Source organism: Penicillium solitum (genome assembly GCF_028829755.1).
Source record: "Penicillium solitum strain IBT 25940 chromosome Unknown utg000004l_segment0_segment0, whole genome shotgun sequence".
Classification (NCBI taxonomy): domain Eukaryota; kingdom Fungi; phylum Ascomycota; class Eurotiomycetes; order Eurotiales; family Aspergillaceae; genus Penicillium; species Penicillium solitum.
Window position 1 is genome coordinate 3967395 of NW_027072124.1, and position 23947 is coordinate 3991341.

Consider the following 23947-nt stretch of genomic DNA (forward strand, 5'->3'; position numbering starts at 1 on the left):
ACCTCATCATGGCTCCTCGTTTTTGGACTGCCCTTTGGGCGCTTACCCTTGGCCATGCTGTTGTGGCCGCGCCGCCGATATTGGCTCCTCGTGCGACAGGTAGTTTGGATACCTGGTTGGCGTCCGAGAGCGCGGTGGCAAGACAGGGTATCCTGGATAACATCGGATCGGCTGGTGCCTACGCTGCGAATGCAAAGCCGGGCATTGTAGTCGCTAGCCCGAGCACCTCTGACCCTGATTGTAAGTTATCTCATCGCTATTTATCCAAGTCCAGACTAACCGAACCTATAGACTATTATACTTGGACTCGCGACTCGGCCTTGGTGTTCAAAACTTTGGTCGATATGTTCAAGAACGGTGACAGCGCATTGCTAGATGTTATTGAAGAATACATCAGTGCTCAGGCTTATATCCAGACGGTATCAAACCCATCTGGAGCTCTTTCCGGCGGTAGCGGTTTGGGTGAGCCTAAGTTCAACGCCGATGAGACAGCTTTCACTGGCTCTTGGGGTCGCCCTCAGCGTGATGGACCAGCCTTGCGAGCGACTGCATTGATTTCGTTTGGCCAATGGCTTATTGTATGAATTTCGAATTTGTTGACTTTTGCATTGCTAACCCATTTAGGATAATGGGTACACCACCTACGCGACCGACATCGTCTGGCCCGTTGTGCGCAACGATCTCTCCTATGTTGCCCAGTACTGGAACCAGACAGGATTTGGTTAGTATCCCTCGGATTTTAGGCATGTTCAATACTGATACCCTACAGATCTCTGGGAGGAAGTTTCTGGCTCATCGTTCTTTACCGTCGCGGCTCAGCACCGTGCCTTAGTAGAGGGAAGCACGTTCGCGAGCCAGGTCGGTTCCTCGTGTTCTTACTGTGACTCTCAGGCTCCGCAGGTCTTGTGCTTCCTACAGTCTTTCTGGACTGGATCTTACATTCTGGCCAACTTTGGTGGTGGCCGCTCTGGGAAAGACGCCAACACCCTGCTTGGCAGCATTGAAACCTTCGACCCGGAGGCGGGATGCGATGACACCACATTCCAACCTTGCTCAGCTCGTGCACTCGCAAACCACAAAGCTGTGACTGATTCGTTCCGATCAATCTACTCTGTCAACTCTGGTATTGCTGCGGGCAAGGCTGTTTCTGTTGGTCGATACCCAGAGGACTCGTACTACAATGGTAACCCTTGGTACCTGTGCACTTTGGCTGCAGCTGAGCAGTTGTATGATGCGATATACACGTGGAACCGTATCGGTTCTTTGACAATCACCTCTGTCTCTTTGAGCTTCTTCCAGGATCTGTACAGCTCCGCTGCGACTGGCACGTACTCCTCGTCCAGTGATACGTACTCTTCTATTGTGGCTGCTGTCAAAGCATATGCGGATGGATATGTTAGCATTGTGGTATGCTGCACATTGCTACCGGTTGTTGATCACCCCGACTAACAAATATCTTAGGAACAATACACTCCGTCCACTGGCTCCTTGTCCGAGCAATTCTCTAAGTCAGATGGTTCGCCACTCTCAGCTAGCGACCTGACTTGGTCCTACGCAGCCCTGCTTACCGCCAATGAGCGTCGGAATGCCATCGTTCCCGCACCATGGGGTGAGACATCTGCTAGTAGTGTCCCTGGACAATGTCAATATACTTCGGCTATTGGTACTTTCAGCTCTGCAACAAACACCGCCTGGCCTGCCACTTTGACTAGCGGATCAGGCAGCGGAACCACTACTGGATCAGGCGGTGTCACCACCACCGAAACAACCACCACGACAAAGACTACATCCACGACAACATCATGCACCACTCCGACTGCCGTTTCAGTGACATTTAATGTGATCGCCACTACTACATATGGACAGAATATCAAGCTTGCTGGATCCATCTCTCAGCTTGGCTCCTGGTCTACAAGCAGTGCTATTGCGCTGAGTGCATCCTCATACACTACGAGCAATAATCTGTGGTTTGTGACTGTGACACTTCCAGTGGGTACTAGCTTCACCTACAAGTATGTCCGGGTGGCGAGTGATGGTACCATTACATGGGAGAGTGACCCGAATTTGTCATACACTGTCCCCACCACGTGCGGTACCACAGCTGTCACTATTAGTGACACCTGGAGGTGATAGTTTCCAGGGAAGGGTCCAAAAGCAGGTGGAACTGGAAGTTTTGGGTTCGCTGTTTTGACTTCTTGCTGCTCTGGCAAAGTCTTGGATACCTCCGCTGCAGATTGTGGTTGGTTATTCTATTATTATAGAATAGCAACATGACAATGAATACTTATTTAAATATAATCTTTATGACTATAACTATCGGGTGAATAGTGAGCATTCCGTCCTTTGGCAGAGCACGACGTTTGTTTAAATGCTTGACTGTTGGTTATTTTATGCCGTTGTGCCGTAATATCCACAGTATATATATTTAGCCAGGAAAATTGACCATCGGTATTATTCTCTACATCCGTCTTCAAAAAGGAAACATCGAGTTAAAATAGACGGAGAATAGAAATCTTTTGGACTGACTAAGGTAGCCAGCCGCTGAGGCTACCATCAACTTACAGAGAAAGTGGTGCTGCCAGCTGGTCATTGGACTCGCCCTCATGCACAGCCATCGTGTGATTGGTGGAGACATATCCTGTCGCAGTATACTGATAGATGGGGATCTGAATGTTGTTCTTGCCGATTTTGGCTACTTGTCGATGCTTTCTAACTATGGCATTCGACCGAGTAGCGCGAATTGTGACTCATGAGCCCACCCAGTTGTAAATCCCATTCAAAGTTACATTGATCGGTCGGAAGTTCGGCGAGGAGTCATAGTGATCATTCTTTGCTGCGACTATGGCCGCTGAAGCTGAACTAAAAAGCACGTATTGGGTGGAGTAATGAACCAGGCCGCGCGCATGTGTAGGTCGTTATTTTTGTAAGGGGCCCAGTATCGAGTTGAAGGGAGTCAATTTGGACATCTCCATGTGCTCCGTACGGAATATAGCGACACCAGGGAATGCATCTGGTCTATTCCGAACTAGTGTAGAGCCAATCACACGCATGCTAGCATCAATTATTCCTGCTTAGCCCTCGGATGCCCCTGGACCTGGTTGGCCAATGAAGCCGACCGCGAACCAAATTACATTACTGGGAGCCTTTTAATGAGCAAGTAATTTGGTGACTATAACCGTAGTGAGACCTTGCGGGGCTTTTCTCTCACGGCTCAAAGAAAGTACTATCCAGGGTCTAGATGCTGACAGGCTTCGTCGGACTTTTATCACACAGGTAATGTAATTTTTCGGATTTCGTTCCCATCTGATTGATCTTGAATGTGATATAGTACGGTAGTCATGGTAGACGAACTCTAGATTTGATGGCGCACAATAAACAACCCGCCAAATGAGGCGAGAAGCGAACACCCAAGGGAAACAACTGCAGCACGTTAGTGGAATATACTCAATATAACAGAATCCATACACTCACGATATGTATGCTTCAGTCCCGAGACATAACAAGCCACAACAATCTCCCGCAGCTGGCCAGTTAGGTGCGCGATATAATTTGTATCAGCCATAGCACGTTGAATAACCTAGAGCAATTAAAACCTAGACTAAACATCCCAAACGAGAGAGTACTAACCTCCTCAGAGCCAGGTCCGTGAACGTTCAACCTCAGCTGCCGCTGGAACTCCATCCCCAGAACGGAATTGGATGTAGTCACTCCCGCCGTCATGGAGAATCCCACAATAAGCATATATCCCGCCGTCGCCATGGCAATTTCCTCAGCCGGTAGCATAGCAGACATGGCAATAAATGAGGAAGCCCCTGCGATTCCCGTGCCAAGTCCGCCAGGGAGAATAAATAGCGACTGCCAGAAGCCGCTGTGTCCATCCCAGTGGAGGTAGAGAAGGAGGTAGGAAATTCCAGCAACTAGGCCGGCGAGGACGAGGAGGATTTTGAATTTTCCTGTGCGCCGGATGAATATTCCTGCTAACAGTCCGCCAAGAGTATTCCCTACCACCGCTGGAATGAGATGTGCGCCCGCTGCTGTAGTTGATGCGCGCTGAGTTACTTGAAAATACAGTGGGACGGAGAACATCAGTCCCAGTTGCGCGGTGATCTGGAGTGCGCCGATTATGTATGCCATCGCGACGTTTGTGCGCCGCAGAATGCGGAGGTTGTAGATCGGTTCACGGGCAACGTAGCCCTCCACGAGTACGAAGGCGATGAGGAGTGATACTCCGCCGCTTGCTAGGAGGACTGTCCACCACGAGCTCCATGGGAAGGACTTCCCGCCTTGGTCGAGGAGTGTGGTCATGGCGACAATAGATGATCCTAGCAGTGCCGTTCCAAGGAAATCAACTTTGGCGAGTTTGCTTTCCTTGGAGGTGGGTTGCGGTTTCTCACTGACGTTCAGCTTCACAATCACGAGAGCTGCAGCCAGTGCGAGGAATGGAGCTTGTAGGATGAACAACCTAGAAATTTGGTTAGAAATTCCATTCGGCTCTCAGAAAAATAGGGACTCACCATCTCCATCCGATAGTATCGCTCAGCCAACCACCCAGCGGACCTCCAAGACTGCGTCCAAGTGTCATGGCGATGTTCACGTAAGCCCTCCAAGTAGCGACCTCGCGCTTGGGCACGATATCTGTGATGATAATGGAGCTGATGGTCATGATTCCTGCACCACCCATTCCACTGATTGCGCGTCCAAAAATCACCACCCACATATGGGTTCCGAGGCCACTATATGTGGTCAGATTTGGAGTTCAGCCATTGGGTCAGGAGTTTCCCTACCTCATTATACAGCCCACTGCGAATAATAAATATGAGAGCAGCAACATTGGCTTGCGACCGTAGATATCACTCAATTTTCCATACTGGACGACAATTAGAATTTGACATGTCTCCGGTACGGGTTGTGCTCGCTCACCATCGGTTGTGCAGCACAAAGACCTAACGTATAGCCCGTTGAGAGCCAACTAGCATCTCGTAGACGATTGAACTCGGAGGATATGCGGCCTGCCGCCGCCATGACAAGTGTCGCATCGGCATTAGAAATAAATTCACCTGTACTCGATTAGATCTCCGGTCTTTGTGTGATGCCAATTTCTTTACCGAGCAGCAGCACCGCGATAATTGTTCCAACACCTGCCAATGCCTTCAGCTTAGGCTCTGTATCAGATCGCGGGAGTAATGGACTCTCTTCGTCTTGGGCATGGCCATTCGCATTGATGTCCTGGGTCCCGAGGATACCTGGAGGTACCGGGTCAACCGTGTCACTTTCTATATGAGCCATGTTGTAATGTTGTAAATTAAAGAGAGTCCAGCTGGAAAAATATCTCCAGAGGGGAATCATGAGCCAGTAATAAATATTCTTCGAAGCAGCTTTAGAAACTCGGTTGTGCTCATTGGAGTTGTAAAGCACGCCATATATTATACAAAGGATCCACTTTTATACTTCCTTTTGATATTCGCTACAAGAATCGTCTTAAGCCTAGTCATTTGTATGGTCTTTTTAATCATATTTTCAAAGACTTCCATATATGCTTTTAGATATGTTCTGGCTCTAGATATTCCCGTATAAGTCTAGGTTCATATCTTCCCCTGGGGACATAGTTCCCAATTGGTTAGTTCCCAATTAGGTTTAACCTGTTTTAGAAGCCAGGAGGTACCGTCCCCAGTCCCCACAGGGTCTCACAGGGCAGCAATTGGAGAGGTACTTTGCGGCGAGGGACATGAGGTAAGTAGACCCATGTTCACAAAGTCCTCGTCAAGAAAACGCTTTACGTGTTTGTCGGAGCTATTTTGTTCGTGCTTCGTGCTGCACAACATTGGATGTTACTCGTTCGCTGGAACCTCGAATATTCCACCTGATTATCAAGGCGAGTTCGAAGTGAAGGTTGGTGGTGGGGAAGTGAGAGTGGTGCTCATTCTAGGAGTAAGTGCGTTGTAAAGAAAGATTTTGTAACATGGAAGAAACTCATTAAGAATTTGACCAATTGATTCAAAAATAAACTATAAATTAATTGAATATAAATCACGGACTTTATCGCCAATGTCAACATCTATTCTATGTTCATAGTGGACTTGATATCCCGAATCCTTCCTTATATTCACAAAAGTTTGGATATATACATATCCCCCGGTTAAACAAAAAAAGAATCCATGGGCTTCGCTACTCAACGTATGTTACAAAAACTGAATGGCCCGTGGATTTGGTGTATTTGGTGGATTTGTTCATAGCATCCTGATCCAAATCCCTACAACGGCACCCACAAGGCCAAAGGGGATTGGTGGATGACCAGGAATAGCACTGCTAGCAGGCGGCCTCGAATCGTGGCAACTGAACGTCAATTCACGGCTCGGCAATCGACCCATACTCTGGAGCTCAACGAATGGCGTGCAGTTGAAACTCGTAGAGTTGAGTGATGGGCTAACCCCGAAGTGAGTCAAGACCGAAGGAGGAAATTGACTGTTCAATGGGCCCATTTGCTGGGCAACAAAGGGATCGCTGTTCTTTCGTGTGAGCCTTTATTAACACCCCGAGCTGTGAGCGATGAACAGACACTTACAAGAATGCATTTCCTATCGTGACGCCGGAAAGGTAAATTGACGAGATATTCTTTGGCCAGTACCAAGTCTGAATGCGATTACCTCGGTCGTCGGCACCGTAAATCGAGGTCCAATTTAGATTGGTGGCACCTGAAATGTGGAGTTCAAAGCCACCTGTCCAATTCACGGCTTTGGGGGGAAGAGTGATAAATTCCACGGCACGGGTCCCCTCAAATCTTGCAGAGATTTTGAGAGAACGGAGATTATCGAATGGTATTTCTAGATGAGTGATAGCACTGACATCCGAGAACTCAATACTGTCAAGCTTGAGTGTCTTAAGCTGTACGCTACGCTTAAAATCCGTAACACCTGCGATGTATATCTTTTTGATGGTCATCTCCATTGTCGAAGCGCCTCCTAGTGTGAGAGCTGAGTTGTCATAGATACGGATGTAGTCGGCAGACGTGAATCCAATAACAATGTTGTTAACATTCGGGAATAGACCTTGAATGTAAGTTTGACTTAGATTGAGCGGATTGTCAGTCAGACTATCGAGTGAGTCAATCTGCATCGGGTAAATATACAGGGTGGTGACATTGCGTAACCCTGTATGGCGGAGTGTCGTGAGGTTCGGGGGTCCAATACTAATGATGTGCGCGGATTCCAGACTCGTGATATCCATGTAGGTGAGATTGTAGGCAACAACCCCTATATCAACGGAGACATCAACGGACGCGAGACTCGGAAGCGTGAGGTTCATTACTTTAGTGCTGTAGCGTCCAAATTCGAGTCCGTTGACTTTCTTCAAAGATGAACTGGAGAGAGTGTAATAGGGCTGAGTAACGTAGTTGTCCTCCATAGAATAAGATTCCTTAAGAATGCCTTCAATTACCTCAACACCGTCGAGGTTGATGTTGACCGTACCATTGTCGGTAAATGAACCGATGTCAACGTTGCCCGTGACGACCCGGCAGTTCTGACGAAGTGTATTTGCATCAGCCATGGACTTTATCCAGGTTGAGCTGCAGTTGGCAGCGAAGGCATCTGACAGCATGAGTCCAGGTACTGGGTAAGGAGTTCACAACACACACACACACAGGCAACATTTCACTCACTCGGGCAACATAGCAATACGACCAGTAGTGGTTCGGTCACCGTTACAAGGGAACACCCGAGCATATTGAAGATATTGGACTGACTTGAAAATTGTAGCCCACAGTTCGAAGCAGCGGCACCTAGGGCACATCGATATATGTAGACATGAACCGTAGCCCCTGGGAAAGGAGATTAAAAAAGGGCACATGGGCGCCATTATTCCAAGACTGCATTAGTCCATACATCGACTCAATCCAATAGTAGAGTATAACGTAGCATCGGACTCTAGTCGGGAGATCTGATTGGCGAGGGCGAGGAGGAAACAGCGCCCGACGTCTTGGCAAATGCCTTGGCATTTGCTTGGTCTTGAATATTAGACTGCGAATCTATTCGTCTTCCTGTAGCTGTAGAAAGCGCATGAAGTGATATCTATTATCTGCTGTGGAGACATGCTGTATAACCTTAGAGGGGAACAGACTGTGTTAGTCAAAGTTCAGGAAACTAGACATCAAGTTTGAGAGGAGATGAAGCTGAATAGAGAGTGCCCATGATGGGGACGTGTATGTGATTTGTCTTGAAAAGGGTCTGGGATTATGGGCGGTGGGGTTGGAAGGATATCTAAAAAGCCATTCTAAAAGACACTCAAGCAGTAGGAAATACCTCTTGAAAGACATATAAAAGAGATCTCCATACAATGTGGTTAATAGCGTCCTAAGTTGAATGCCAGATACATCCGAATATAACACATGTATGAAGCAACTGGACATACTGGTTTCCTATCGGACCCAGATCCGACCTAGAGAGACGTGAAAAGAAGTTGGGATTGGCTGTCTCGGGTGGGTAACTCGCTGTAAATCGAAGGAATGTACTCCGTATTGGATGCTGTATCATCTGTGGTGGCGAAGAAGAAGATCTGAGAGATTCGAGGTTCGAGCTTACCACCATGCCGGTCGTAGCGGGCTTGAGCGATCCGCCCACAGTGAGGGCCGAAAAGAGAAACCAGATCAATATAATTTTTGTCTCGCTGGGAACAAAGGATGTGTCTGGAATTTCGGCTCGGTCCGGTGGAATGCAACAACTTGAGCGAGTGTTCCAAGCTCACTCAGTAGTAGGTTGAGGTTGTCTTCGTCTCCAAATCCATTGGTACAAAGGATGAAACGGATGGATAGCCCAACGAGAATTTCACCATCCCACCACCCGACTAGCGAGAGAACCTTTTAGCCCGGAGTTTCAACGCTTCGAGATAGTCTGGAGGTAGAGAAGATGAAGGGCTCTTTGCCGCCGTAGAAATCTTCGGGACTATACGCCATTAGCTTTGGTAAGAATCCAACATGTTCACCAGGATACTTATTCAACGGGACCCCACCCGAATGTATCCGCCATATAAACCTTGCCTTGCCGGCGCAACTTGAATTGTGCCATAATAATCTGGAATACGTGCATGGTAGCGGATAGGATAGTGCACGCGAGCCGACCCTCCAATATGAGATCTAACTTCGGGATATCTAGGCTGCTTTGCACCACCGCGGCGTCGGCAGCTGAGATATTTCAAGGCTGGAGGACCTCGTTAGAAATAGGCTTGAAAGGACATTGCGTTTCGGGGTCGAAGAAATACTTCTCGTTCGGTTAAAAGTCTTAACGATGGCTCCTAGACGGACGATCTTTTGGAGAAGAGTGGGCGGTATATTAACTCCAACATACCGAGTATGTTGACCCACAATATCCTTTTGGTCTGGAGAGGGAGAAGGGGTGGATATCATATTGTGTAGCCTGTTGTATCGACGGTTAAAAGTCCGGACCTCGAGTTCAAAAGACGGCATACGGTAAGGTGGTGGGGATGATGGAATTTGGGATTTGGGAGGATGAAAAGTTTTCGCTCCTAGATCAAGCCTTGTGGTCGTCACATGAAGATACAATATCTGTTGAAAGGCTTTCTTTTCTTCCCCAAGACGTCTGTATGCTCCCATATATTTATCCTTGTTATTCGGATCCTCTTACGCCTCTGGTATAGAGAAAGACTTATTAACTATTACTTCTACTTCTGTTTCCTGAAATTGTGCTATACCACGAGTTCCGCATAAGGGAAATTACTTGTCACTGGCTAAACCTTAAGGTTGCAAGGATTACCCAGGCACGTAGCTGACTCACTAAAATTCCCTCTTATTCTCAGTAATCACACGGAACATCCGAGTTAGGCAAATCACGTATCATACGGATAGGTCCTTCTCGAAGTCGATTCTTTCTAGGGTATGGACGAAACCGAATAGTGATAGCAACTCGAAAAGACGAGGTTTTACATGCTCCACCGTTATATCAGGACGATATTACTCTACCAGTTACTAGGGGATATGGAGACTAACCGTTTCATTTGAATGACGATACCTACGTGCCCCATACATAGATAAGGCGCGCTCAACGCAACGAGACAACAGGAAAAAGGGATATTAAAACTTTCATGGATCCACCGGATTGGCCATGACCAGTGCCCATGGGTAGCTTAATCTCTTGCAGGATAATCCAGAATGTCCATAACCATGTTGTAGCTCTGTCGGAGGTGCTGGTCCAGCTCACAGTGAGTATTGTAGACATTATCGACATTCCTCTGTAGTAACAGATCCGCAGTGCTTGGGGTTTGGACGGAGTGAACTTGGTCGAGAAGTTCCTCCATCTGGGCGCGAAAACCACGGCTGGACTCCAAGACCTGAGCTATGCTATCGAGAGGATGCAGGACAATTGCACGCTGGCCCGAACACTGACCAGTTGGGTTGGTGTCCGTCTGAGGGGTCGGAGTTTGGGAACTGTGGGGGTTGGCACGAATGGTGCTAGGGTGATCGTCGTCGTGGCGAGGAGTTTCGGTAATGGTTAGAGCATGCTGAGATGTAACAGTTTGAAAGCTCTGTCTGTAGTGGCAGCGGTTGTCCCGGCCTGCCCAATGACAATTGGCACAGGCTTCTAGGCCAGACACGTCCCGCACAGATACACAGTGTGAGAATGGACCCTCACGACGGAGGCAGGAGTTGCACTGAGTGAGGGCTTGATTTCTCACAACTTGCATCAACGCCGCTTTCGTGTCAGCTAAGGAGACATTAATCTGTTGTTTAAATCGCAGAGCGGTCCACTGGCGGCCTACCCGGAGGTAAGGTTCACGTCGGCTCTCCCTTGGGACTACTAGTAGTCTGTCTAGGTATGGGCCTTTCAGACGGTCACCACACCTGGCGACGCCGAAAGGTAGGTTGCGTATGTGAGCCGCCCAAGACCCAGGTGCTGAGACGTTTTCCCCTTCCATTGGTAGGGGAAGGACGGTTTCTTGGTCGACTGGGCGGCCTCCAAGGTGAGGCGGTCGACTATTTGTATTAGCGTGCGACTCTCACAATACCATCCTCTGAAGGAGAGATCGTATCTTACCTCGTGTCCTCCATGACTGTAACCACGATGTGGTAGCTGATTACGTGAAACTGGCATGCGAGATCAAAGCTCGTAGAGTCGCCTGCCCATTGTTGAAACCAATATGAGAAGGGGAATAGCAAAGTGTGAGAGGATGTATGTATGATGAGGGGCCGATGAAAATGCAATTTTTTGATGGAAACCAGTGATGAAAGGGTAGTGGATGAGGGAAAGGAGAAATGAAGATGAGAGAACGAGGAAGGTGAAGGAGCTGAGACCGTTAAAGATATAATATCCGTCTCTGCTTTTGTGATGTCTTTAAATCTCTCCATTCATCCAATATCTCCAAGGATTTTAGCCTAGCGATCTTAATATCAAGTTCTTCAGACTTGATGCTGGGTCTTCACCAGATCCCCTCTTTCTCCTCGGGGACTTTTTTATATTGATACCATGTTTTTTCCGTTCTTCAGGAGTGCCTGCTAACGGAAGCTGCATCATTTCCCCGTTTGCCCTCAAAGCAGCACTTGGCATATTAATATCTCCAGGGAATAACTAGTCAGCAGAACTGACATCCGTGGAGTTCCCTTCTAGATTGTATGAAACCTGCCCGATGTCTCCTATATATTCCTCTTTACCTTTGAACCAATTCAAGCATGGGAGAAAATGAGATCCCCCTCGAAATTGATTATTATCTTCCACTGTTATAGCTTTCAATTGAGAACGGACCAAGGTTTGTTCGATATATACTGAGTATACGGAGTATATATAGGGATAGGTAGAGACTTGGCGAGCTAACCATATATGGCAGATTTTATATGGCACTTAAATAGCCGACCGTTTTGGTGATACGGAGTACTCTGTAGGGGAAAAGAATATTAATGGAAATATCGGCAATTGTACTCCGTCAACTCCGGTCTTTGATTCAGATGGATTAATTTATTTTTGAAGCTAAGTTGTGCTCATTGTGGTGATCAAGCACGCAATCCACTTTTATACCTAATCCAGTGTTGTACCCAATTTGGAAGGCGGTATGGTTTATACCTTAGGTTCCAGGCAGGGGGGTGGGTTGCGAGCAACAATTCCCTAAATATATATCCATATATACTACACAACATAACCAAGTAATTACATACGTAGTTATGTATGGAAGATAAACTTCCGATATATACATGTAGTCTACATGTTAACTAAATAGTCCACTTATGCACACCTACTCCGTTCAGTTATACAAATAAATCACCTTCTAGTAAAAACATACTCCGTAGATTTCCCGAGGTCTGATCTTTGTGGAGTAATTTCCACTCCGCCATTAAAGCCATCGATGGCATCATTGCCATCTCCACATTTCACTCTTGGCCCAGAGCTTCAATTGAATTATCTACTTTGTACTTTCTATTGACTTTCTATGTTGTATGTAGGGAATTTCCTGATTTCCCAATTTCCCATATTTCAACCATCTCACAATGAAATTAATCACTGCCTTGGCCGGCCTTATCGTCGCCCATGGGGTCACTGCCCTCAATCTCCAATCCAACCTGGAATCGGCCGTTCAATCCATACTCACACACAGCGAGACACAATCGCGCCAACCAAATATTCTCTTCGTAATAACCGATGATCAAGACCTCCAACTCGACTCCATATCCTACACCCCTCTGATCTCAAAACACATCCGCGACCAGGGCACCTTTTTCCGCAACCATTTTGTCACAACAGCCCTATGTTGTCCGTCGCGTGTGAGTTTATGGACTGGTCGCCAGGCACATAACACAAACGTAACCGATGTTCACCCGCCCTATGGCGGATATCCCAAATTCGTCGAGCGCGGGTTCAACGATGATTTCCTCCCACTTTGGCTGCAGGCGGCGGGATATGATACATATTACACCGGCAAAATGTTCAACGCGCATACCGTGGACAACTACCACAGCCCACACATCAATGGATTTAATGGATCCGATTTCCTTCTCGATCCTTATACTTATTCTTACCTCAATTCGACTTACCAACGAAACCATGAACCACCCGTCAGCCATGAGGGTGAACATACTATCGATGTCATTACGGGGAAAGCACTGGGTTTCCTTGATGACGCATTGGCCGGCGAGAGGCCCTTCTTCCTGGCTGTGTCGCCCGTCGCGCCGCACTCGAATGTCGATCCAGGCAATATTGCCTCGGGCAAGATTTACATGTCCGCACCCATCCCCCTCAAACGACACGAGCATTTGTTCCAGGATGTGAGGGTGCCTCGCACGGCCAATTTCAATCCGGACCAGGTAAGCGCAGTCTTGATTGAAATGAACGTGTTTGTGATGGCCCATGTTGACTGATGTTAATTTCCTTTTGGCGCAGCCAAGTGGAGTTAGTTGGATTCGCGATCTTCCCGTGCAGAACCAATCAGTGGTCGACTATAACGATCACTTCTATCGTTCGCGTCTGCGCGCCCTGCAGGGTGTTGATGAATTGGTGGATGGGCTTGTCACCCGACTGGAGAAGAGTGGCCAGCTGGATAATACTTATATTATCTATACCTCGGATAATGGATTCCATATTGGCCAACACAGACTCCCGCCTGGGAAGACTTGCGGGTTTGAGGAGGATGTTCGCGTTCCCTTGTTCATCCGTGGACCTGGGGTTGCCAAGGGATACGTGCAGGACGCGGTGACAACTCACGTGGACTTGGCGCCGACCCTTTTCCATCTTGCGGGGATTCCGGCGAGGGACGATTTCGATGGGACTGCGATTCCCGTGACAGGCGAGTTTGGTGGTGAGCGGCATGAACATGTTACAGTAGAATACTGGGGTTCCGCTGTTGTGGAAGGCGCTTATAGCGGTATTGGTAAGTCCAGGCAATATTGGGCCTGCTCATTATGGAATGCGATACGTGATATTAATTCCAAGACAGGCCCCGGAGGCTCAACTATGATCCCGAACAACACCTACAAATCTGTCCGCTTACTCGGAGAAGGCTACAACCTGTACTACTCAGTCTGGTGTAACAATGAACATGAACTGTACGATCTGTCGGTGAGTAAATCGTACCTGGGTTCGTTCTCATACCAACGACTAATCCATTTGCAAGACCGACCCGTACCAGTTGAATAATCTGTACCCAACCACCTCCCCGGCGGATATCAATGAGCCGCACATTCTCGGTCGCACCGTGACTCAGGTTATCAATCGCCTCGACGCCCTTTTGATGGTTCTGAAGTCTTGCCAGGGTGCGACTTGCATCCGGCCTTGGTATGTCCTCCAACCGGTAGACCCAGTTAGAACCCTACAAGATGCTCTGCATGAGAAGTATGATGGGTTCTATGGTGCACAGCCTCAGGTCTCATTTGACTGGTGCGATGCGGGATACATCGTTGAAGCTGAGGGTCCCCAAGTGCCTTTAACTAGTCGACATGGCGTATCTTGGGATGTGTGGGTGTAATAAGATACATTTAGTTTGACATTGTAAATAGTGATCAAAATTGGATATACTCAAGTTCATCCAGTAATTCGGTAGTTATTTAGTTTGTAAATTATGTAACGTATGCAGTAGCGACCTTGGAAGTATGAGCATCCGAAACAACGTGGCTATAGACTTTCGGATAAACAGTCAAAGTCAAAAGGAAATGCCGAATAGAAACAAAGAATCATATCCGTAATCTCCATATTATTAGAGACTAGGTAATACCGAAGCCCAAATGCTCGGCAAATCCCATCGTCAAAATTCACCGTGATTGCGCCATATCTCCCCGTTTCGCGACATAAAAAAAAGAAAAAACGTATTGGCGCGCATTCCAGATGGCCTTTAGCTGATTTCTAGCGAATTAGCCTACGCAATCCTGTCTCAGCCTATCTCTGCTTGTTTTCTATAAGAGTGGCCGATAATCCAGTGTTATAAATTCGCCAATCTAGGGATTGCCTCAGCATACTTGCCGTTTTGTTCATATTTTGCTTTCTTTTTATATATTTTTTTTCGAGCACTGAATCGCAAAATGGAAAGCCAAGACAGCTTCAATGAGAAACACAAAACCAGCGAGCAGGTTATCGACTCACCTCCAAGTGACCCTGATCATGGTATCGTCAAAGACTGGGATGGCGAAGAATCGGCCGTTCGACGAAAGTATGTAAAGTCCTCATCGCGCATTGACTATAAACATATCACTAACCAACTCCTCGTAGAATCGATTTCATCCTCATTCCCATTCTTGCTGTCGCCTTCTTCGCCTTGCAAATGGATCGGGGGAATATTAGCGCCGTGTTGACATCAAGTATCACAAAAGACCTCAATATCACAACGAACCAAATTAATATCGGATCACAACTGCTCTCCGCTGGTATTGTTCTCTCGGAGATCCCATCGAATATTATTATGCAGCGCATTGGGCCTCGCGTCTGGTTGTCAGGTCAATTGTTCGCTTGGGGTTTGGTTGCGACCTTCCAGGCCTTTGTAAAGTCGTTTCCCGCGTACCTGGTTACGAGGATTTTGTTGGGATTGTGTGAGGGTGGTTTTATTCCTGGTATGGAAATCTATATTTATGCTTGAATCATCGACTAACAATCCGCAGGTGCTTTATACTACCTCTCCACCTGGTATAAGAAGGACGAGACCAGTCTTCGCACCAGTCTCTTCTTCTACGGGCAGATGTTCGCATCGGCTACATCAAGTTTGATATCTGCCGGTCTGCTTCAGTTGAATGGAACCCATGGGATGGAGGGATGGAGATGGATCTTCCTCGGTAAGTACACATCATTATATACATACATTTCTGTCAGCCCGAGCTCGTCTAACGAACATTCCAGTCGAGGGTTTAATCACGCTGTTCATCGCAATCGTATTCACTCTCTTCGTGCCTCCATCTGCAGGAGATGGGCGTCCATTGATCGCCTTCGGCCGCTGGAGCTACTTCACCGAGCGCGAGTCGCACATCATCCGCAACCGCGTTTTACTGGATGACCCTCGCAAAGCGAAGGGCCATATCCAAATTTCGGGCTCTGATATCTGGCAGACTGTCAAACAACCTCGCATCCTGCAACACGTTTTCGTGACGTTGGTCTCCATGACTGGCTTCACGGGTTTGACTCAATACACACCCAGCATGATCAAAGGGCTGGGATTCGGTGCCGTCAAGGCGAACGCCTTGGCTTCGGTTCCGGTCTATTGTGGGATGGTCTGGCTGATTGTGCTGTCTTATACTGCGTGAGTGCTTGCTATGACCATTATGACAATGAAACAGATTCTAACTTCTGACAGCGACAAAACAAGACACCGTGGACCGTTTGTGCTCTTGGCGATCACTTGGAACGTGATTTCCTACGCTTGTCTGCGTACAAGTAGCCCCCACGCTTCGCCCTGGCATCGGTATGGAGTTATTGCTGTCGCTAATATCTCTTATTGCAGCATGCAGTAAGTTCCCCACCCCCAAGTATCTATAACCCGCTCTGATCCAAATATCAGCATCCTAAATGTCGGCTGGCTGTCATTTTACTGCCGCACACCCCAGGAACGAAGCGTTGCCATGGCGTTGGTCATCATGGCTGCTAACTGTGCTGGTATCGCTGGCTCGCAGATTTTCCGCACTTCCGACGCCCCAAAATACTTGCATGGTCTTACTGCCATCTGCTCTATTGCTGGTGCCTCATGGGTGCTCGCTTTTGTGCTTGGTGTTCAATATTATATCCGCCGGCAAAAAGCGGTTCCTTCGGATAGTGTGGAGGTGAAAGCTTGACGAAATTGGCGATAGATGATTATGGACGATGACGAATAGATAATTACATATATGAATAATTATGAAGATTCCCCACTAGAATATCTCATCGAATCAAAAGCATTTCCATTCTTAATCTGAAACCTCTTTTCCCAACTCAATCGATCCTGACCAATTGCAAAAGACAAGCTTGTCATAAGCTGGCATAAACCAGGGGCTTGGCGTTCTTTAAGTCCGTAGGTCCGTGGATGATTACAAGCAGTAAGCATCTTAAATCCTGAGTACCGACATAGGTACATATATGTATGTATGTAAGTATGGTGTTGATACTTCAAACATGTACCTGATATCATCAACAGTATCACTTACTCCGTGAGCGCTTCCTGGCCTGCTTATTCGCCTCGAAAAGAAATTTCTTCACCGGACTTAACTTAAATTAAGACCGTGATTACAATCCACCCGATAACCATCCACTCCACGATAATCCACTTCACGGGTCAAGTGGACCTTTTCTTCACTTCGATGAGCACGTCGCCACATATCGAAACTTGCAAGAACCCTCCGAGACGGAGCTAGATCTCTCCGCGTGGGTGGTTTTAAAGGAAATCGAGGACCCTGTAGGAATAGCTGGTCGATCATATCCATTGAATTTTAATCCGAATTTTATACATTCTTATACATTATTATACATTCCATTATGTCTTCCGCCGATTACAAGTTCGAAGGCTGGGTAGGCCTTGGCCCCGAAGCTGCCGAGGGAAAGATGGTCTGGCAGGAATTCGAGCCTAAGCCCTGGGAGGAGACCGATATCGATATCAAGGTCACTCACTGTGGTATCTGTGGCTCGGATTTGCACACTCTGCGCAGTGGATGGGTATGACGTCATCCCTCGCGAACAAACATGTTCTGAATTCAATCGCGTTGCTAATTACCATCTTTCTGCTTCCATAGGGACCCACCAACTACCCTTGCTGTGTCGGCCACGAGGTCGTCGGAACTGCCGTCCGCGTCGGATCCCAGGCTGAGGGAGATATTAAGATCGGTGATCGTGTCGGTGTCGGCGCGCAGAGCGGCTCGTGCCAGAACAAGGATGGCGACTGTGAATATTGTGCCTCGGGTCTCGAACAGCACTGCAATAAGATGGTTGGCACGTACAACGGTATCTATGCCAACGGTGGCAAGTCGTACGGTGGTTACTCCACATACAACCGCTCTCCCTCGCACTTCGTGATCAAGATCCCGGATGCTATCTCCTCTGCTGATGCGGCGCCTATGCTCTGCGGTGGTATTACTACCTACTCGCCTCTTAAGCGGAACGGCTGCGGGCCCGGAAAGACCGTTGGTGTCGTTGGCGTTGGTGGTCTCGGTCACTTTGCTATTCTGTTCGCCAAGGCGCTCGGTGCTGATCGCGTTGTCGCCATCTCGCGCAAGTCCGATAAGAAGGAGGATGCTCTGAAGCTCGGTGCGGATGACTTCATCGCTACCGGTGAGGATGAGGACTGGGCTACCCGCCACGCTAGCTCTCTTGACTTGATCATCTCCACTGCCTCCTCTTCCAAGATGCCCATTGTCCAGTACTGTGGACTTCTGCGTGTTCGCGGTACCTTCATTCAGCTCGGTGCCCCTGAGGACGGCGCTCTTGAGATCCCAGCCTTCGTGCTCATCATCAAGAGCCTCAAGCTCGGCGGTTCTTTGATCGGCAGCCCTGATGAGATTCGGGAGATGTTGGAGTTGGCTGCTGCCCAGGGTGTCAAGCCTTGGATTCAGGAGCGCCCGATGAAGGATGCCAACCAGGCCATTGTAGATATGGACAATGGTGATGCCCGTTACCGCTATGTTCTCACGAACGAGCAGTAACTCGATCAATTATGAATGAGTGATGAATATGTGACAGTTCAGTTCAATTGTTGGGCGTTCAATGTATAGAAGCAGTTGGAGTTAAAAACGAAATTAGACGTTTTGTATATGTTCCCCGGACGGAGTGTGAATCAGTCGTAGCTCATAAATCTGTCTGTTTGCGGCCAGGGTCCCCGCAATGTCATTCCATCGCGATATCATTTGTTTAAACCTTTAAACCCCCGAGGTATCCAGGACTACTTTCTTCAAGCAATTACTTTTCCTTCATACCTTCACGGTTTGCTGAATGGTTTGCCGGGACTAAATTTGGATCCTTCGCAGTATCTTCTATGAAGACCAAGTCACCCTATCATCCATCAAGGGTAGTGTGTATAGATACTGGCTACAGGCTATAGCTAGGTACTCCTCGTATTAGGAACTACGTACATACTACTCTTTGACTAACGATACTCGTAGAAAATCGAATAAACCAAGGTTCAATCCGAACATTTCTCAATACATTCCACCTTTTACGCCATACGACTATTTCTGCAGAAAGTTCCACCTCATGCATGGCTTCAAGGATGAGATCACAAATGCACGTTGTTTCGAACATACGATCTACGGGCGAATATGATACCAAAGTCTCTAACAAGGAGACATGTGTCGTAAGACTCGGTTTTATAAACAAATGTTGGATTTTCCACTATGTCGTTCGGGGGATTGGGCGCTGCGAGCCCTCAGTCTTTCCCAACGGGGGGAAGGTAAGAGGTGAACTTCTGTGCAAAAAGGCGACAGTCAGACAGACATGAAGTCTTCATCTTCAAATCTTCTTCTATCCAAGGCAACCATCTCATTTCCATTAATCCCCCTTTTCTTTTCTTTCATCTTACTTTCATTTCTAGGTCCAAACAAAGATCACCTACCTTCAATCATTCCCAAAGGATCATAATCCCAGTCCAACCAATCCAACCAATCCAACAGCGTCAAAATCCTAGCTTTTCAGTCTACGGATTTCTTTTATTCTTCTTAGAGAGCGTCCTCCCCGGTTGTGCAAGACCCGGTCTCCAAGCTGTGGCCCTCTTCTCGTACACAAAACCCAAATAAACACAATCTCAACAGGTAGGACCTCTTCGTCCGACCGAACTATTCAAGCTAACAATTCTATGTGCCAGCTTGGGCCTGCTCGGAAAAAGGACCTGTTGCTCAGGATATTCACTCCTAAATAGGTATTCAATGAAATATTAATGACCAACTGCAGTTACTTTCCTTTGTCTAACATGAACGCTCTGCATCACTTCATCGACGACGAGGGTCACTACATCAAGCCACATACAATCCTCGACACCGGCGATGGAGCAGTGGTTGTCCATCGGGAGGACGTGGCAATCAAATTGGCAATTGTGTACAAGAATGACACGTTGGAGAAGGTGGAAGAGAATCGCAGCAAGATCCGACGAGAGCAAGAAGTCTGGCGCCGCATTCAGCCTAACTTTGATAGCCCAGTGGAAGGCATCGTCCCATTGTCTTGACCTCCGTGGAGATACTATCGAGATGAGATACATGTCCGGAGGTACGCTGTCTAAGTGTCTAAAGTCCAGAGCACGACCCAGCATCGACCTTCAAAGACAGTGGTTCCGTCAGCTTACAATCGGCCTTCACAATCTTCACCAACATCGCATCATCCAATGATATTCTCACTCGCAACATTCTGCTGGATGGTTCGTTGAACCTCGCAATTTGTGACCTTGGTGTGTCGAGTATCATGCCTATTGACACTATCATGGATGATACGGTGGATGAGTACAATTGCTCCATCTGGACGGATATATGCCAGCTTGGTCTCGTGTTCTATGAGATTGTCACTGGGAGAGAGACCGGTATCAGCCTCTTATGACAACAGTGGCGGTGACAACTCGGTGGCCAGGTTTCCATCCCGGGATATCCTTCCTCCTGTGGGAAAGCGAATCTGGGCCCGGGATATTATTGAGACCTGCTGGAGGGAGGGTGGATATGGAGCTGCAAGTGCGGCGGGAATTCTGGCCAAGCTAGATAAATTCCAAGACGGGCGCCGCCGTTACGACGTATCTTCAATTCGGGTTTAAGTGAGAGCACAGACTTTGAGGCCATACAGTTTTCGGTTGTATTATGCCTCCTCTGGTGCGTATCTACTAACTTGGGGCCATTCGGACGGAAATTAACCCCTTTTATCTATTGTCATTAACTATCCAAACTACCTCTCCATGTCGTTCAATAATCTATCGCTACATTTCCTGTCCATACGATTTTAGAATTCTCTCGGGTTGGTGGTATGACACTATAGAACATAACCTCCCTGGAAAAGAAAGCAAAAGACCTCGAAGACACAAGATTCTCCGGGAGAAAGGCCGGAAGATACATGGGTCGGGCCGAGCGTGTCCACGGATCGCCACTAAATAGCATCCAATGCATTTCCAGTCTATACATATGTACACGGGTAGGTACATCTATGTAGATGTAGAAGACGGGCCTCGAACAGTATGGCTGTATTGCTTCTATGAGACGAGATGGGTAAGGAATGAGCAAGAGCAACCAGGCAATTTATAGACTAGAAAGCCAAGACTAATTGAAATATAACTGCTCAAAGCATCTGTTAGATCTTCTCTAATACCCAAAGCTAATGTACATGGCTGAATAAACCAAACTATGAGTACTATGAGTACTAGTTGAAATGGATAGCCTCAAATGTTTTATTCTATATATATATATTCTATATCAATTATTTATTTTTATATCTATTTTATATATTGTTTCTCCTAAACATCAACTACGACTGAAATATATGTTCACCAGGGTAACTGGTGTGACTTATCTAATTTGCGGCTAAATGGATCATATCCCAACCTCGCAGCTCCAGTCATCTTCTGACAAACTCCAATATGATTCCAATAAAAAGCCACCCACTCCCCCTCACCTGAGGAGTCGAACGGTTCTCGAGTTCCTTTTTGAAAGATGTCCTTATCAGAACCCCGCCAGATCAAGAAACCCCGATTATCGCTCAGCTGCATCGTCTGTCGACGACGCAAGGTTCGCTGCGGTCGCGAACAGCCAGAATGTGCCAACTGTGTGCGCATGAAAGAGAATTGTGTCTACAGGGCCATGGTCCGGGATGAGTCCACCGGCCGTGTACAACCTATACCACCCCAAGACAGAGACCCTAGAGATTCTACAGATGCCCACCCTGACCTCCCTTGGCCGCATTGGCGTGTCGGCCCCAATGCGCCATATCCCGATATACATTCTAGACCTCCCTCTCGTCCTTCCCCACATCGAAAAGAACCATACCCGGCAGTTCCAACAGTTCCTTCAAGGGAAGAGGCTATCCAACTCCCCCGTTATCGCGATGCGAGCGTTCCTCAGATTGGTGGTGATAGCTCGACAACCCGGGAGCCTTCTACTATGCCATCAACAAACTACTTCCCGTCCCTCAACGATCCCATTTGCCGTGATTATTTGAGCATACGACGAGGTGGCCGCGTGAGATACATTGGTCGGACTTTCTGGGGGTTCGTTGCCGGGAAGGTGAGTCTGACTTTGCGGAAAAAGACAAAAGGAACTGCAATCTGCGACCAGATATATCGCCCGGTAAGACTATAGCTGACTTCAATTGATCTTCCCATAGGAGAGTGTGAGCGATGATTTCTTTGACGAAAACCGGGACGCCTACCCCGATCTTCCCCTTCCACATATATCCTCTATGGGCATGTTTAATCTCCTACGGTCGCTACCCACCAAGCCCGCGAGTGATGCCTTTCTCGAGACGTTCTTCCTTGCCGTGTGGCCACTTGTGCCACTCCTACACCCACCTTCCCTACAGGCAGACTATGACGAGTTCTGGGATTGGTGTCGGAATAGTGAGAGCGCTTTACCCTCGGCTAAACTTCGCGATGATCCTACCTTGATATGCCTGATATTTGCAATCCTCTATTGTGGCGCATCGGCCGCGCCAGCAGCCAGCTGGACGCACCCCAATCTGCAGGATCTACAGAAGGAGACGACAGTGAGCCACCTCAAGTCGGCATATACTACGAGTCTTTCTCTATGTCAGCATCTGGAACATCCAACATTAAATACACTGGTTGCGAGTTTGCTCGCGACACCGTTCCTGGACCGGCCATTCGAGCCCATGTGTAGTCTGGTTCATATAAGCACGACGCTCCGCATTGCCCAGACCATGGGTTTACATCGGGAGGGAACATGGTCTGCGTTGAGTTCCACTGATAAAGAAATCCGACGTAGAGTTTGGTGGCACATTGTTTGGCTCGATGTGCAGTCGACCATGTCCACGGGTCTCACCCCTTGTTGTGGGAACGAGGCTTTGGAGGCCGTGAGCATGGTTGACACTCACCGTGAAGAGTCCAGCGATATCCCTGCCGGACGTTCCCCGAGCACTGATCCCGTGACCAATGGGCCATCGGTGGCTATATTATACGCCATAGGACGCTTTCAGACTGCTCGATTACAAGCGAGGGTCGTGGCGCACCTGCAGAGTGCGCAGGGACCAACCCATGATGGATTTGCCGAGCTGGTCACAGACGCCAAGGAGCTTATACGGAAGATCGACTCACTTATCGCGCGCGTTCCTACACAGGGGATTCCCGAAAGGGGGTACATCCCATCGCGTTTGGCTAATGCATCTCCGTCCACGCATCCCTCGTTATACAAGGACGATACAAGCCAGCCGACCGTCTTTGCGGCATGGACGCGAATTATGCTAACATTGATGAAATCAGAAACATCCATTTTGCTTCAAAAGCCATTTCTGGGACCCCCAGATAATACGAATGCGCAATCACGCAAGTCATGGACTAGGTACGAATTATTTGGCCCTATATATTGTCCCTATCCTGCATATCATCTTCGTATAGCCAATCGTGTCCAGCTTGAGTCATTATCCAGCCACATTCATCCTTCATCACCATATTATTATGACAGATTTATTAACACACGATTTGACCGTCCAGCATGGCGCAGCTCTGCGTGGATTACTTGCGTATTTACTTGCAGCTATATCAAGCACCTGCGTTCTCCCCATACTCGTGGTTCTGCTCCAGCCACTATGGGCCTCTCCAATGCGTATTCATCACCCTAGTGTACCTCCATTCCTTCCAGGAGTCTGGAGAGACCCTGCTCGCCCGATATTGTGTTGATGAGGTCATACAACACTGCATCTCCCAGTATCAAGCTCCAAATTCGTCCTCCACGAGGACTAGCCCCGGCGACACTGATTCCCATTCAAGCAAGACGCGCATGCCATTGGCCATTCGAGTTCTCGTTGACCTTCATGAACACCTTGACTCATCTCTCGGAGCTGAAGACCAACTCCCGCTTCCATTGGCCGTGGCCCACCGTTAG

General features: G+C 47.9%; 10 protein-coding genes across 10 annotated transcripts; 6 read left to right on the forward strand and 4 right to left on the reverse strand.

Annotated features, from left to right (window-relative positions):
- Nucleotides 1-8: 8 nt before the first annotated feature.
- Nucleotides 9-2130, forward strand: N7455_007538 (putative glucan 1,4-alpha-glucosidase; the record flags this gene model as incomplete). The annotated part of the gene is made up of 5 exons (XM_040961457.2): nt 9-240; nt 292-578; nt 625-721; nt 770-1407; nt 1462-2130. 5 exons carry the CDS (start codon nt 9-11, stop codon nt 2128-2130), a joined length of 1923 nt encoding a protein of 640 aa, XP_040808089.2.
- Nucleotides 2131-3352: 1222 nt separating this feature from the next.
- N7455_007539 (uncharacterized protein) lies at nt 3353-5286 on the reverse strand (the record flags this gene model as incomplete). Its single annotated transcript, XM_040961493.2, has 7 exons — nt 3353-3420; nt 3472-3577; nt 3628-4462; nt 4515-4733; nt 4785-4867; nt 4921-5057; nt 5106-5286. The coding sequence occupies 7 exons, from the start codon at nt 5284-5286 to the stop codon at nt 3353-3355; spliced, it is 1629 nt and encodes a 542-aa protein (XP_040808073.2).
- A 941-nt stretch (nt 5287-6227) lies between these two features.
- N7455_007540 (uncharacterized protein) lies at nt 6228-7596 on the reverse strand (the record flags this gene model as incomplete). The annotated part of the gene is made up of 2 exons (XM_040961452.2): nt 6228-6501; nt 6563-7596. 2 exons carry the CDS (start codon nt 7594-7596, stop codon nt 6228-6230), a joined length of 1308 nt encoding a protein of 435 aa, XP_040808085.2.
- Nucleotides 7597-8433: 837 nt separating this feature from the next.
- On the reverse strand, nt 8434-9397 carry N7455_007541 (uncharacterized protein; the record flags this gene model as incomplete). Its single annotated transcript, XM_065605649.1, has 5 exons — nt 8434-8738; nt 8797-8851; nt 8873-8936; nt 9004-9175; nt 9253-9397. The coding sequence occupies 5 exons, from the start codon at nt 9395-9397 to the stop codon at nt 8434-8436; spliced, it is 741 nt and encodes a 246-aa protein (XP_065461503.1).
- A 737-nt stretch (nt 9398-10134) lies between these two features.
- N7455_007542 (DUF3716 domain-containing protein) lies at nt 10135-11056 on the reverse strand (the record flags this gene model as incomplete). The annotated part of the gene is made up of 2 exons (XM_040961478.2): nt 10135-10981; nt 11043-11056. The coding sequence occupies 2 exons, from the start codon at nt 11054-11056 to the stop codon at nt 10135-10137; spliced, it is 861 nt and encodes a 286-aa protein (XP_040808076.2).
- A 1428-nt stretch (nt 11057-12484) lies between these two features.
- Nucleotides 12485-14454, forward strand: N7455_007543 (sulfatase family protein; the record flags this gene model as incomplete). Its single annotated transcript, XM_040961479.2, has 4 exons — nt 12485-13297; nt 13374-13860; nt 13927-14048; nt 14104-14454. The coding sequence occupies 4 exons, from the start codon at nt 12485-12487 to the stop codon at nt 14452-14454; spliced, it is 1773 nt and encodes a 590-aa protein (XP_040808101.2).
- A 550-nt stretch (nt 14455-15004) lies between these two features.
- Nucleotides 15005-16738, forward strand: N7455_007544 (uncharacterized protein; the record flags this gene model as incomplete). Its single annotated transcript, XM_040961485.2, has 6 exons — nt 15005-15132; nt 15192-15529; nt 15578-15748; nt 15813-16209; nt 16264-16416; nt 16468-16738. 6 exons carry the CDS (start codon nt 15005-15007, stop codon nt 16736-16738), a joined length of 1458 nt encoding a protein of 485 aa, XP_040808074.2.
- Nucleotides 16739-17414: 676 nt separating this feature from the next.
- On the forward strand, nt 17415-18574 carry N7455_007545 (NAD(P)-dependent alcohol dehydrogenase; the record flags this gene model as incomplete). The annotated part of the gene is made up of 2 exons (XM_040961465.2): nt 17415-17591; nt 17669-18574. 2 exons carry the CDS (start codon nt 17415-17417, stop codon nt 18572-18574), a joined length of 1083 nt encoding a protein of 360 aa, XP_040808084.2.
- Nucleotides 18575-19833: 1259 nt separating this feature from the next.
- On the forward strand, nt 19834-20450 carry N7455_007546 (uncharacterized protein; the record flags this gene model as incomplete). Its single annotated transcript, XM_065605650.1, has 2 exons — nt 19834-20078; nt 20150-20450. The coding sequence occupies 2 exons, from the start codon at nt 19834-19836 to the stop codon at nt 20448-20450; spliced, it is 546 nt and encodes a 181-aa protein (XP_065461504.1).
- Nucleotides 20451-21544: 1094 nt separating this feature from the next.
- On the forward strand, nt 21545-23947 carry N7455_007547 (uncharacterized protein; the record flags this gene model as incomplete). The annotated part of the gene is made up of 3 exons (XM_040961496.2): nt 21545-22114; nt 22215-23404; nt 23557-23947. 3 exons carry the CDS (start codon nt 21545-21547, stop codon nt 23945-23947), a joined length of 2151 nt encoding a protein of 716 aa, XP_040808077.2.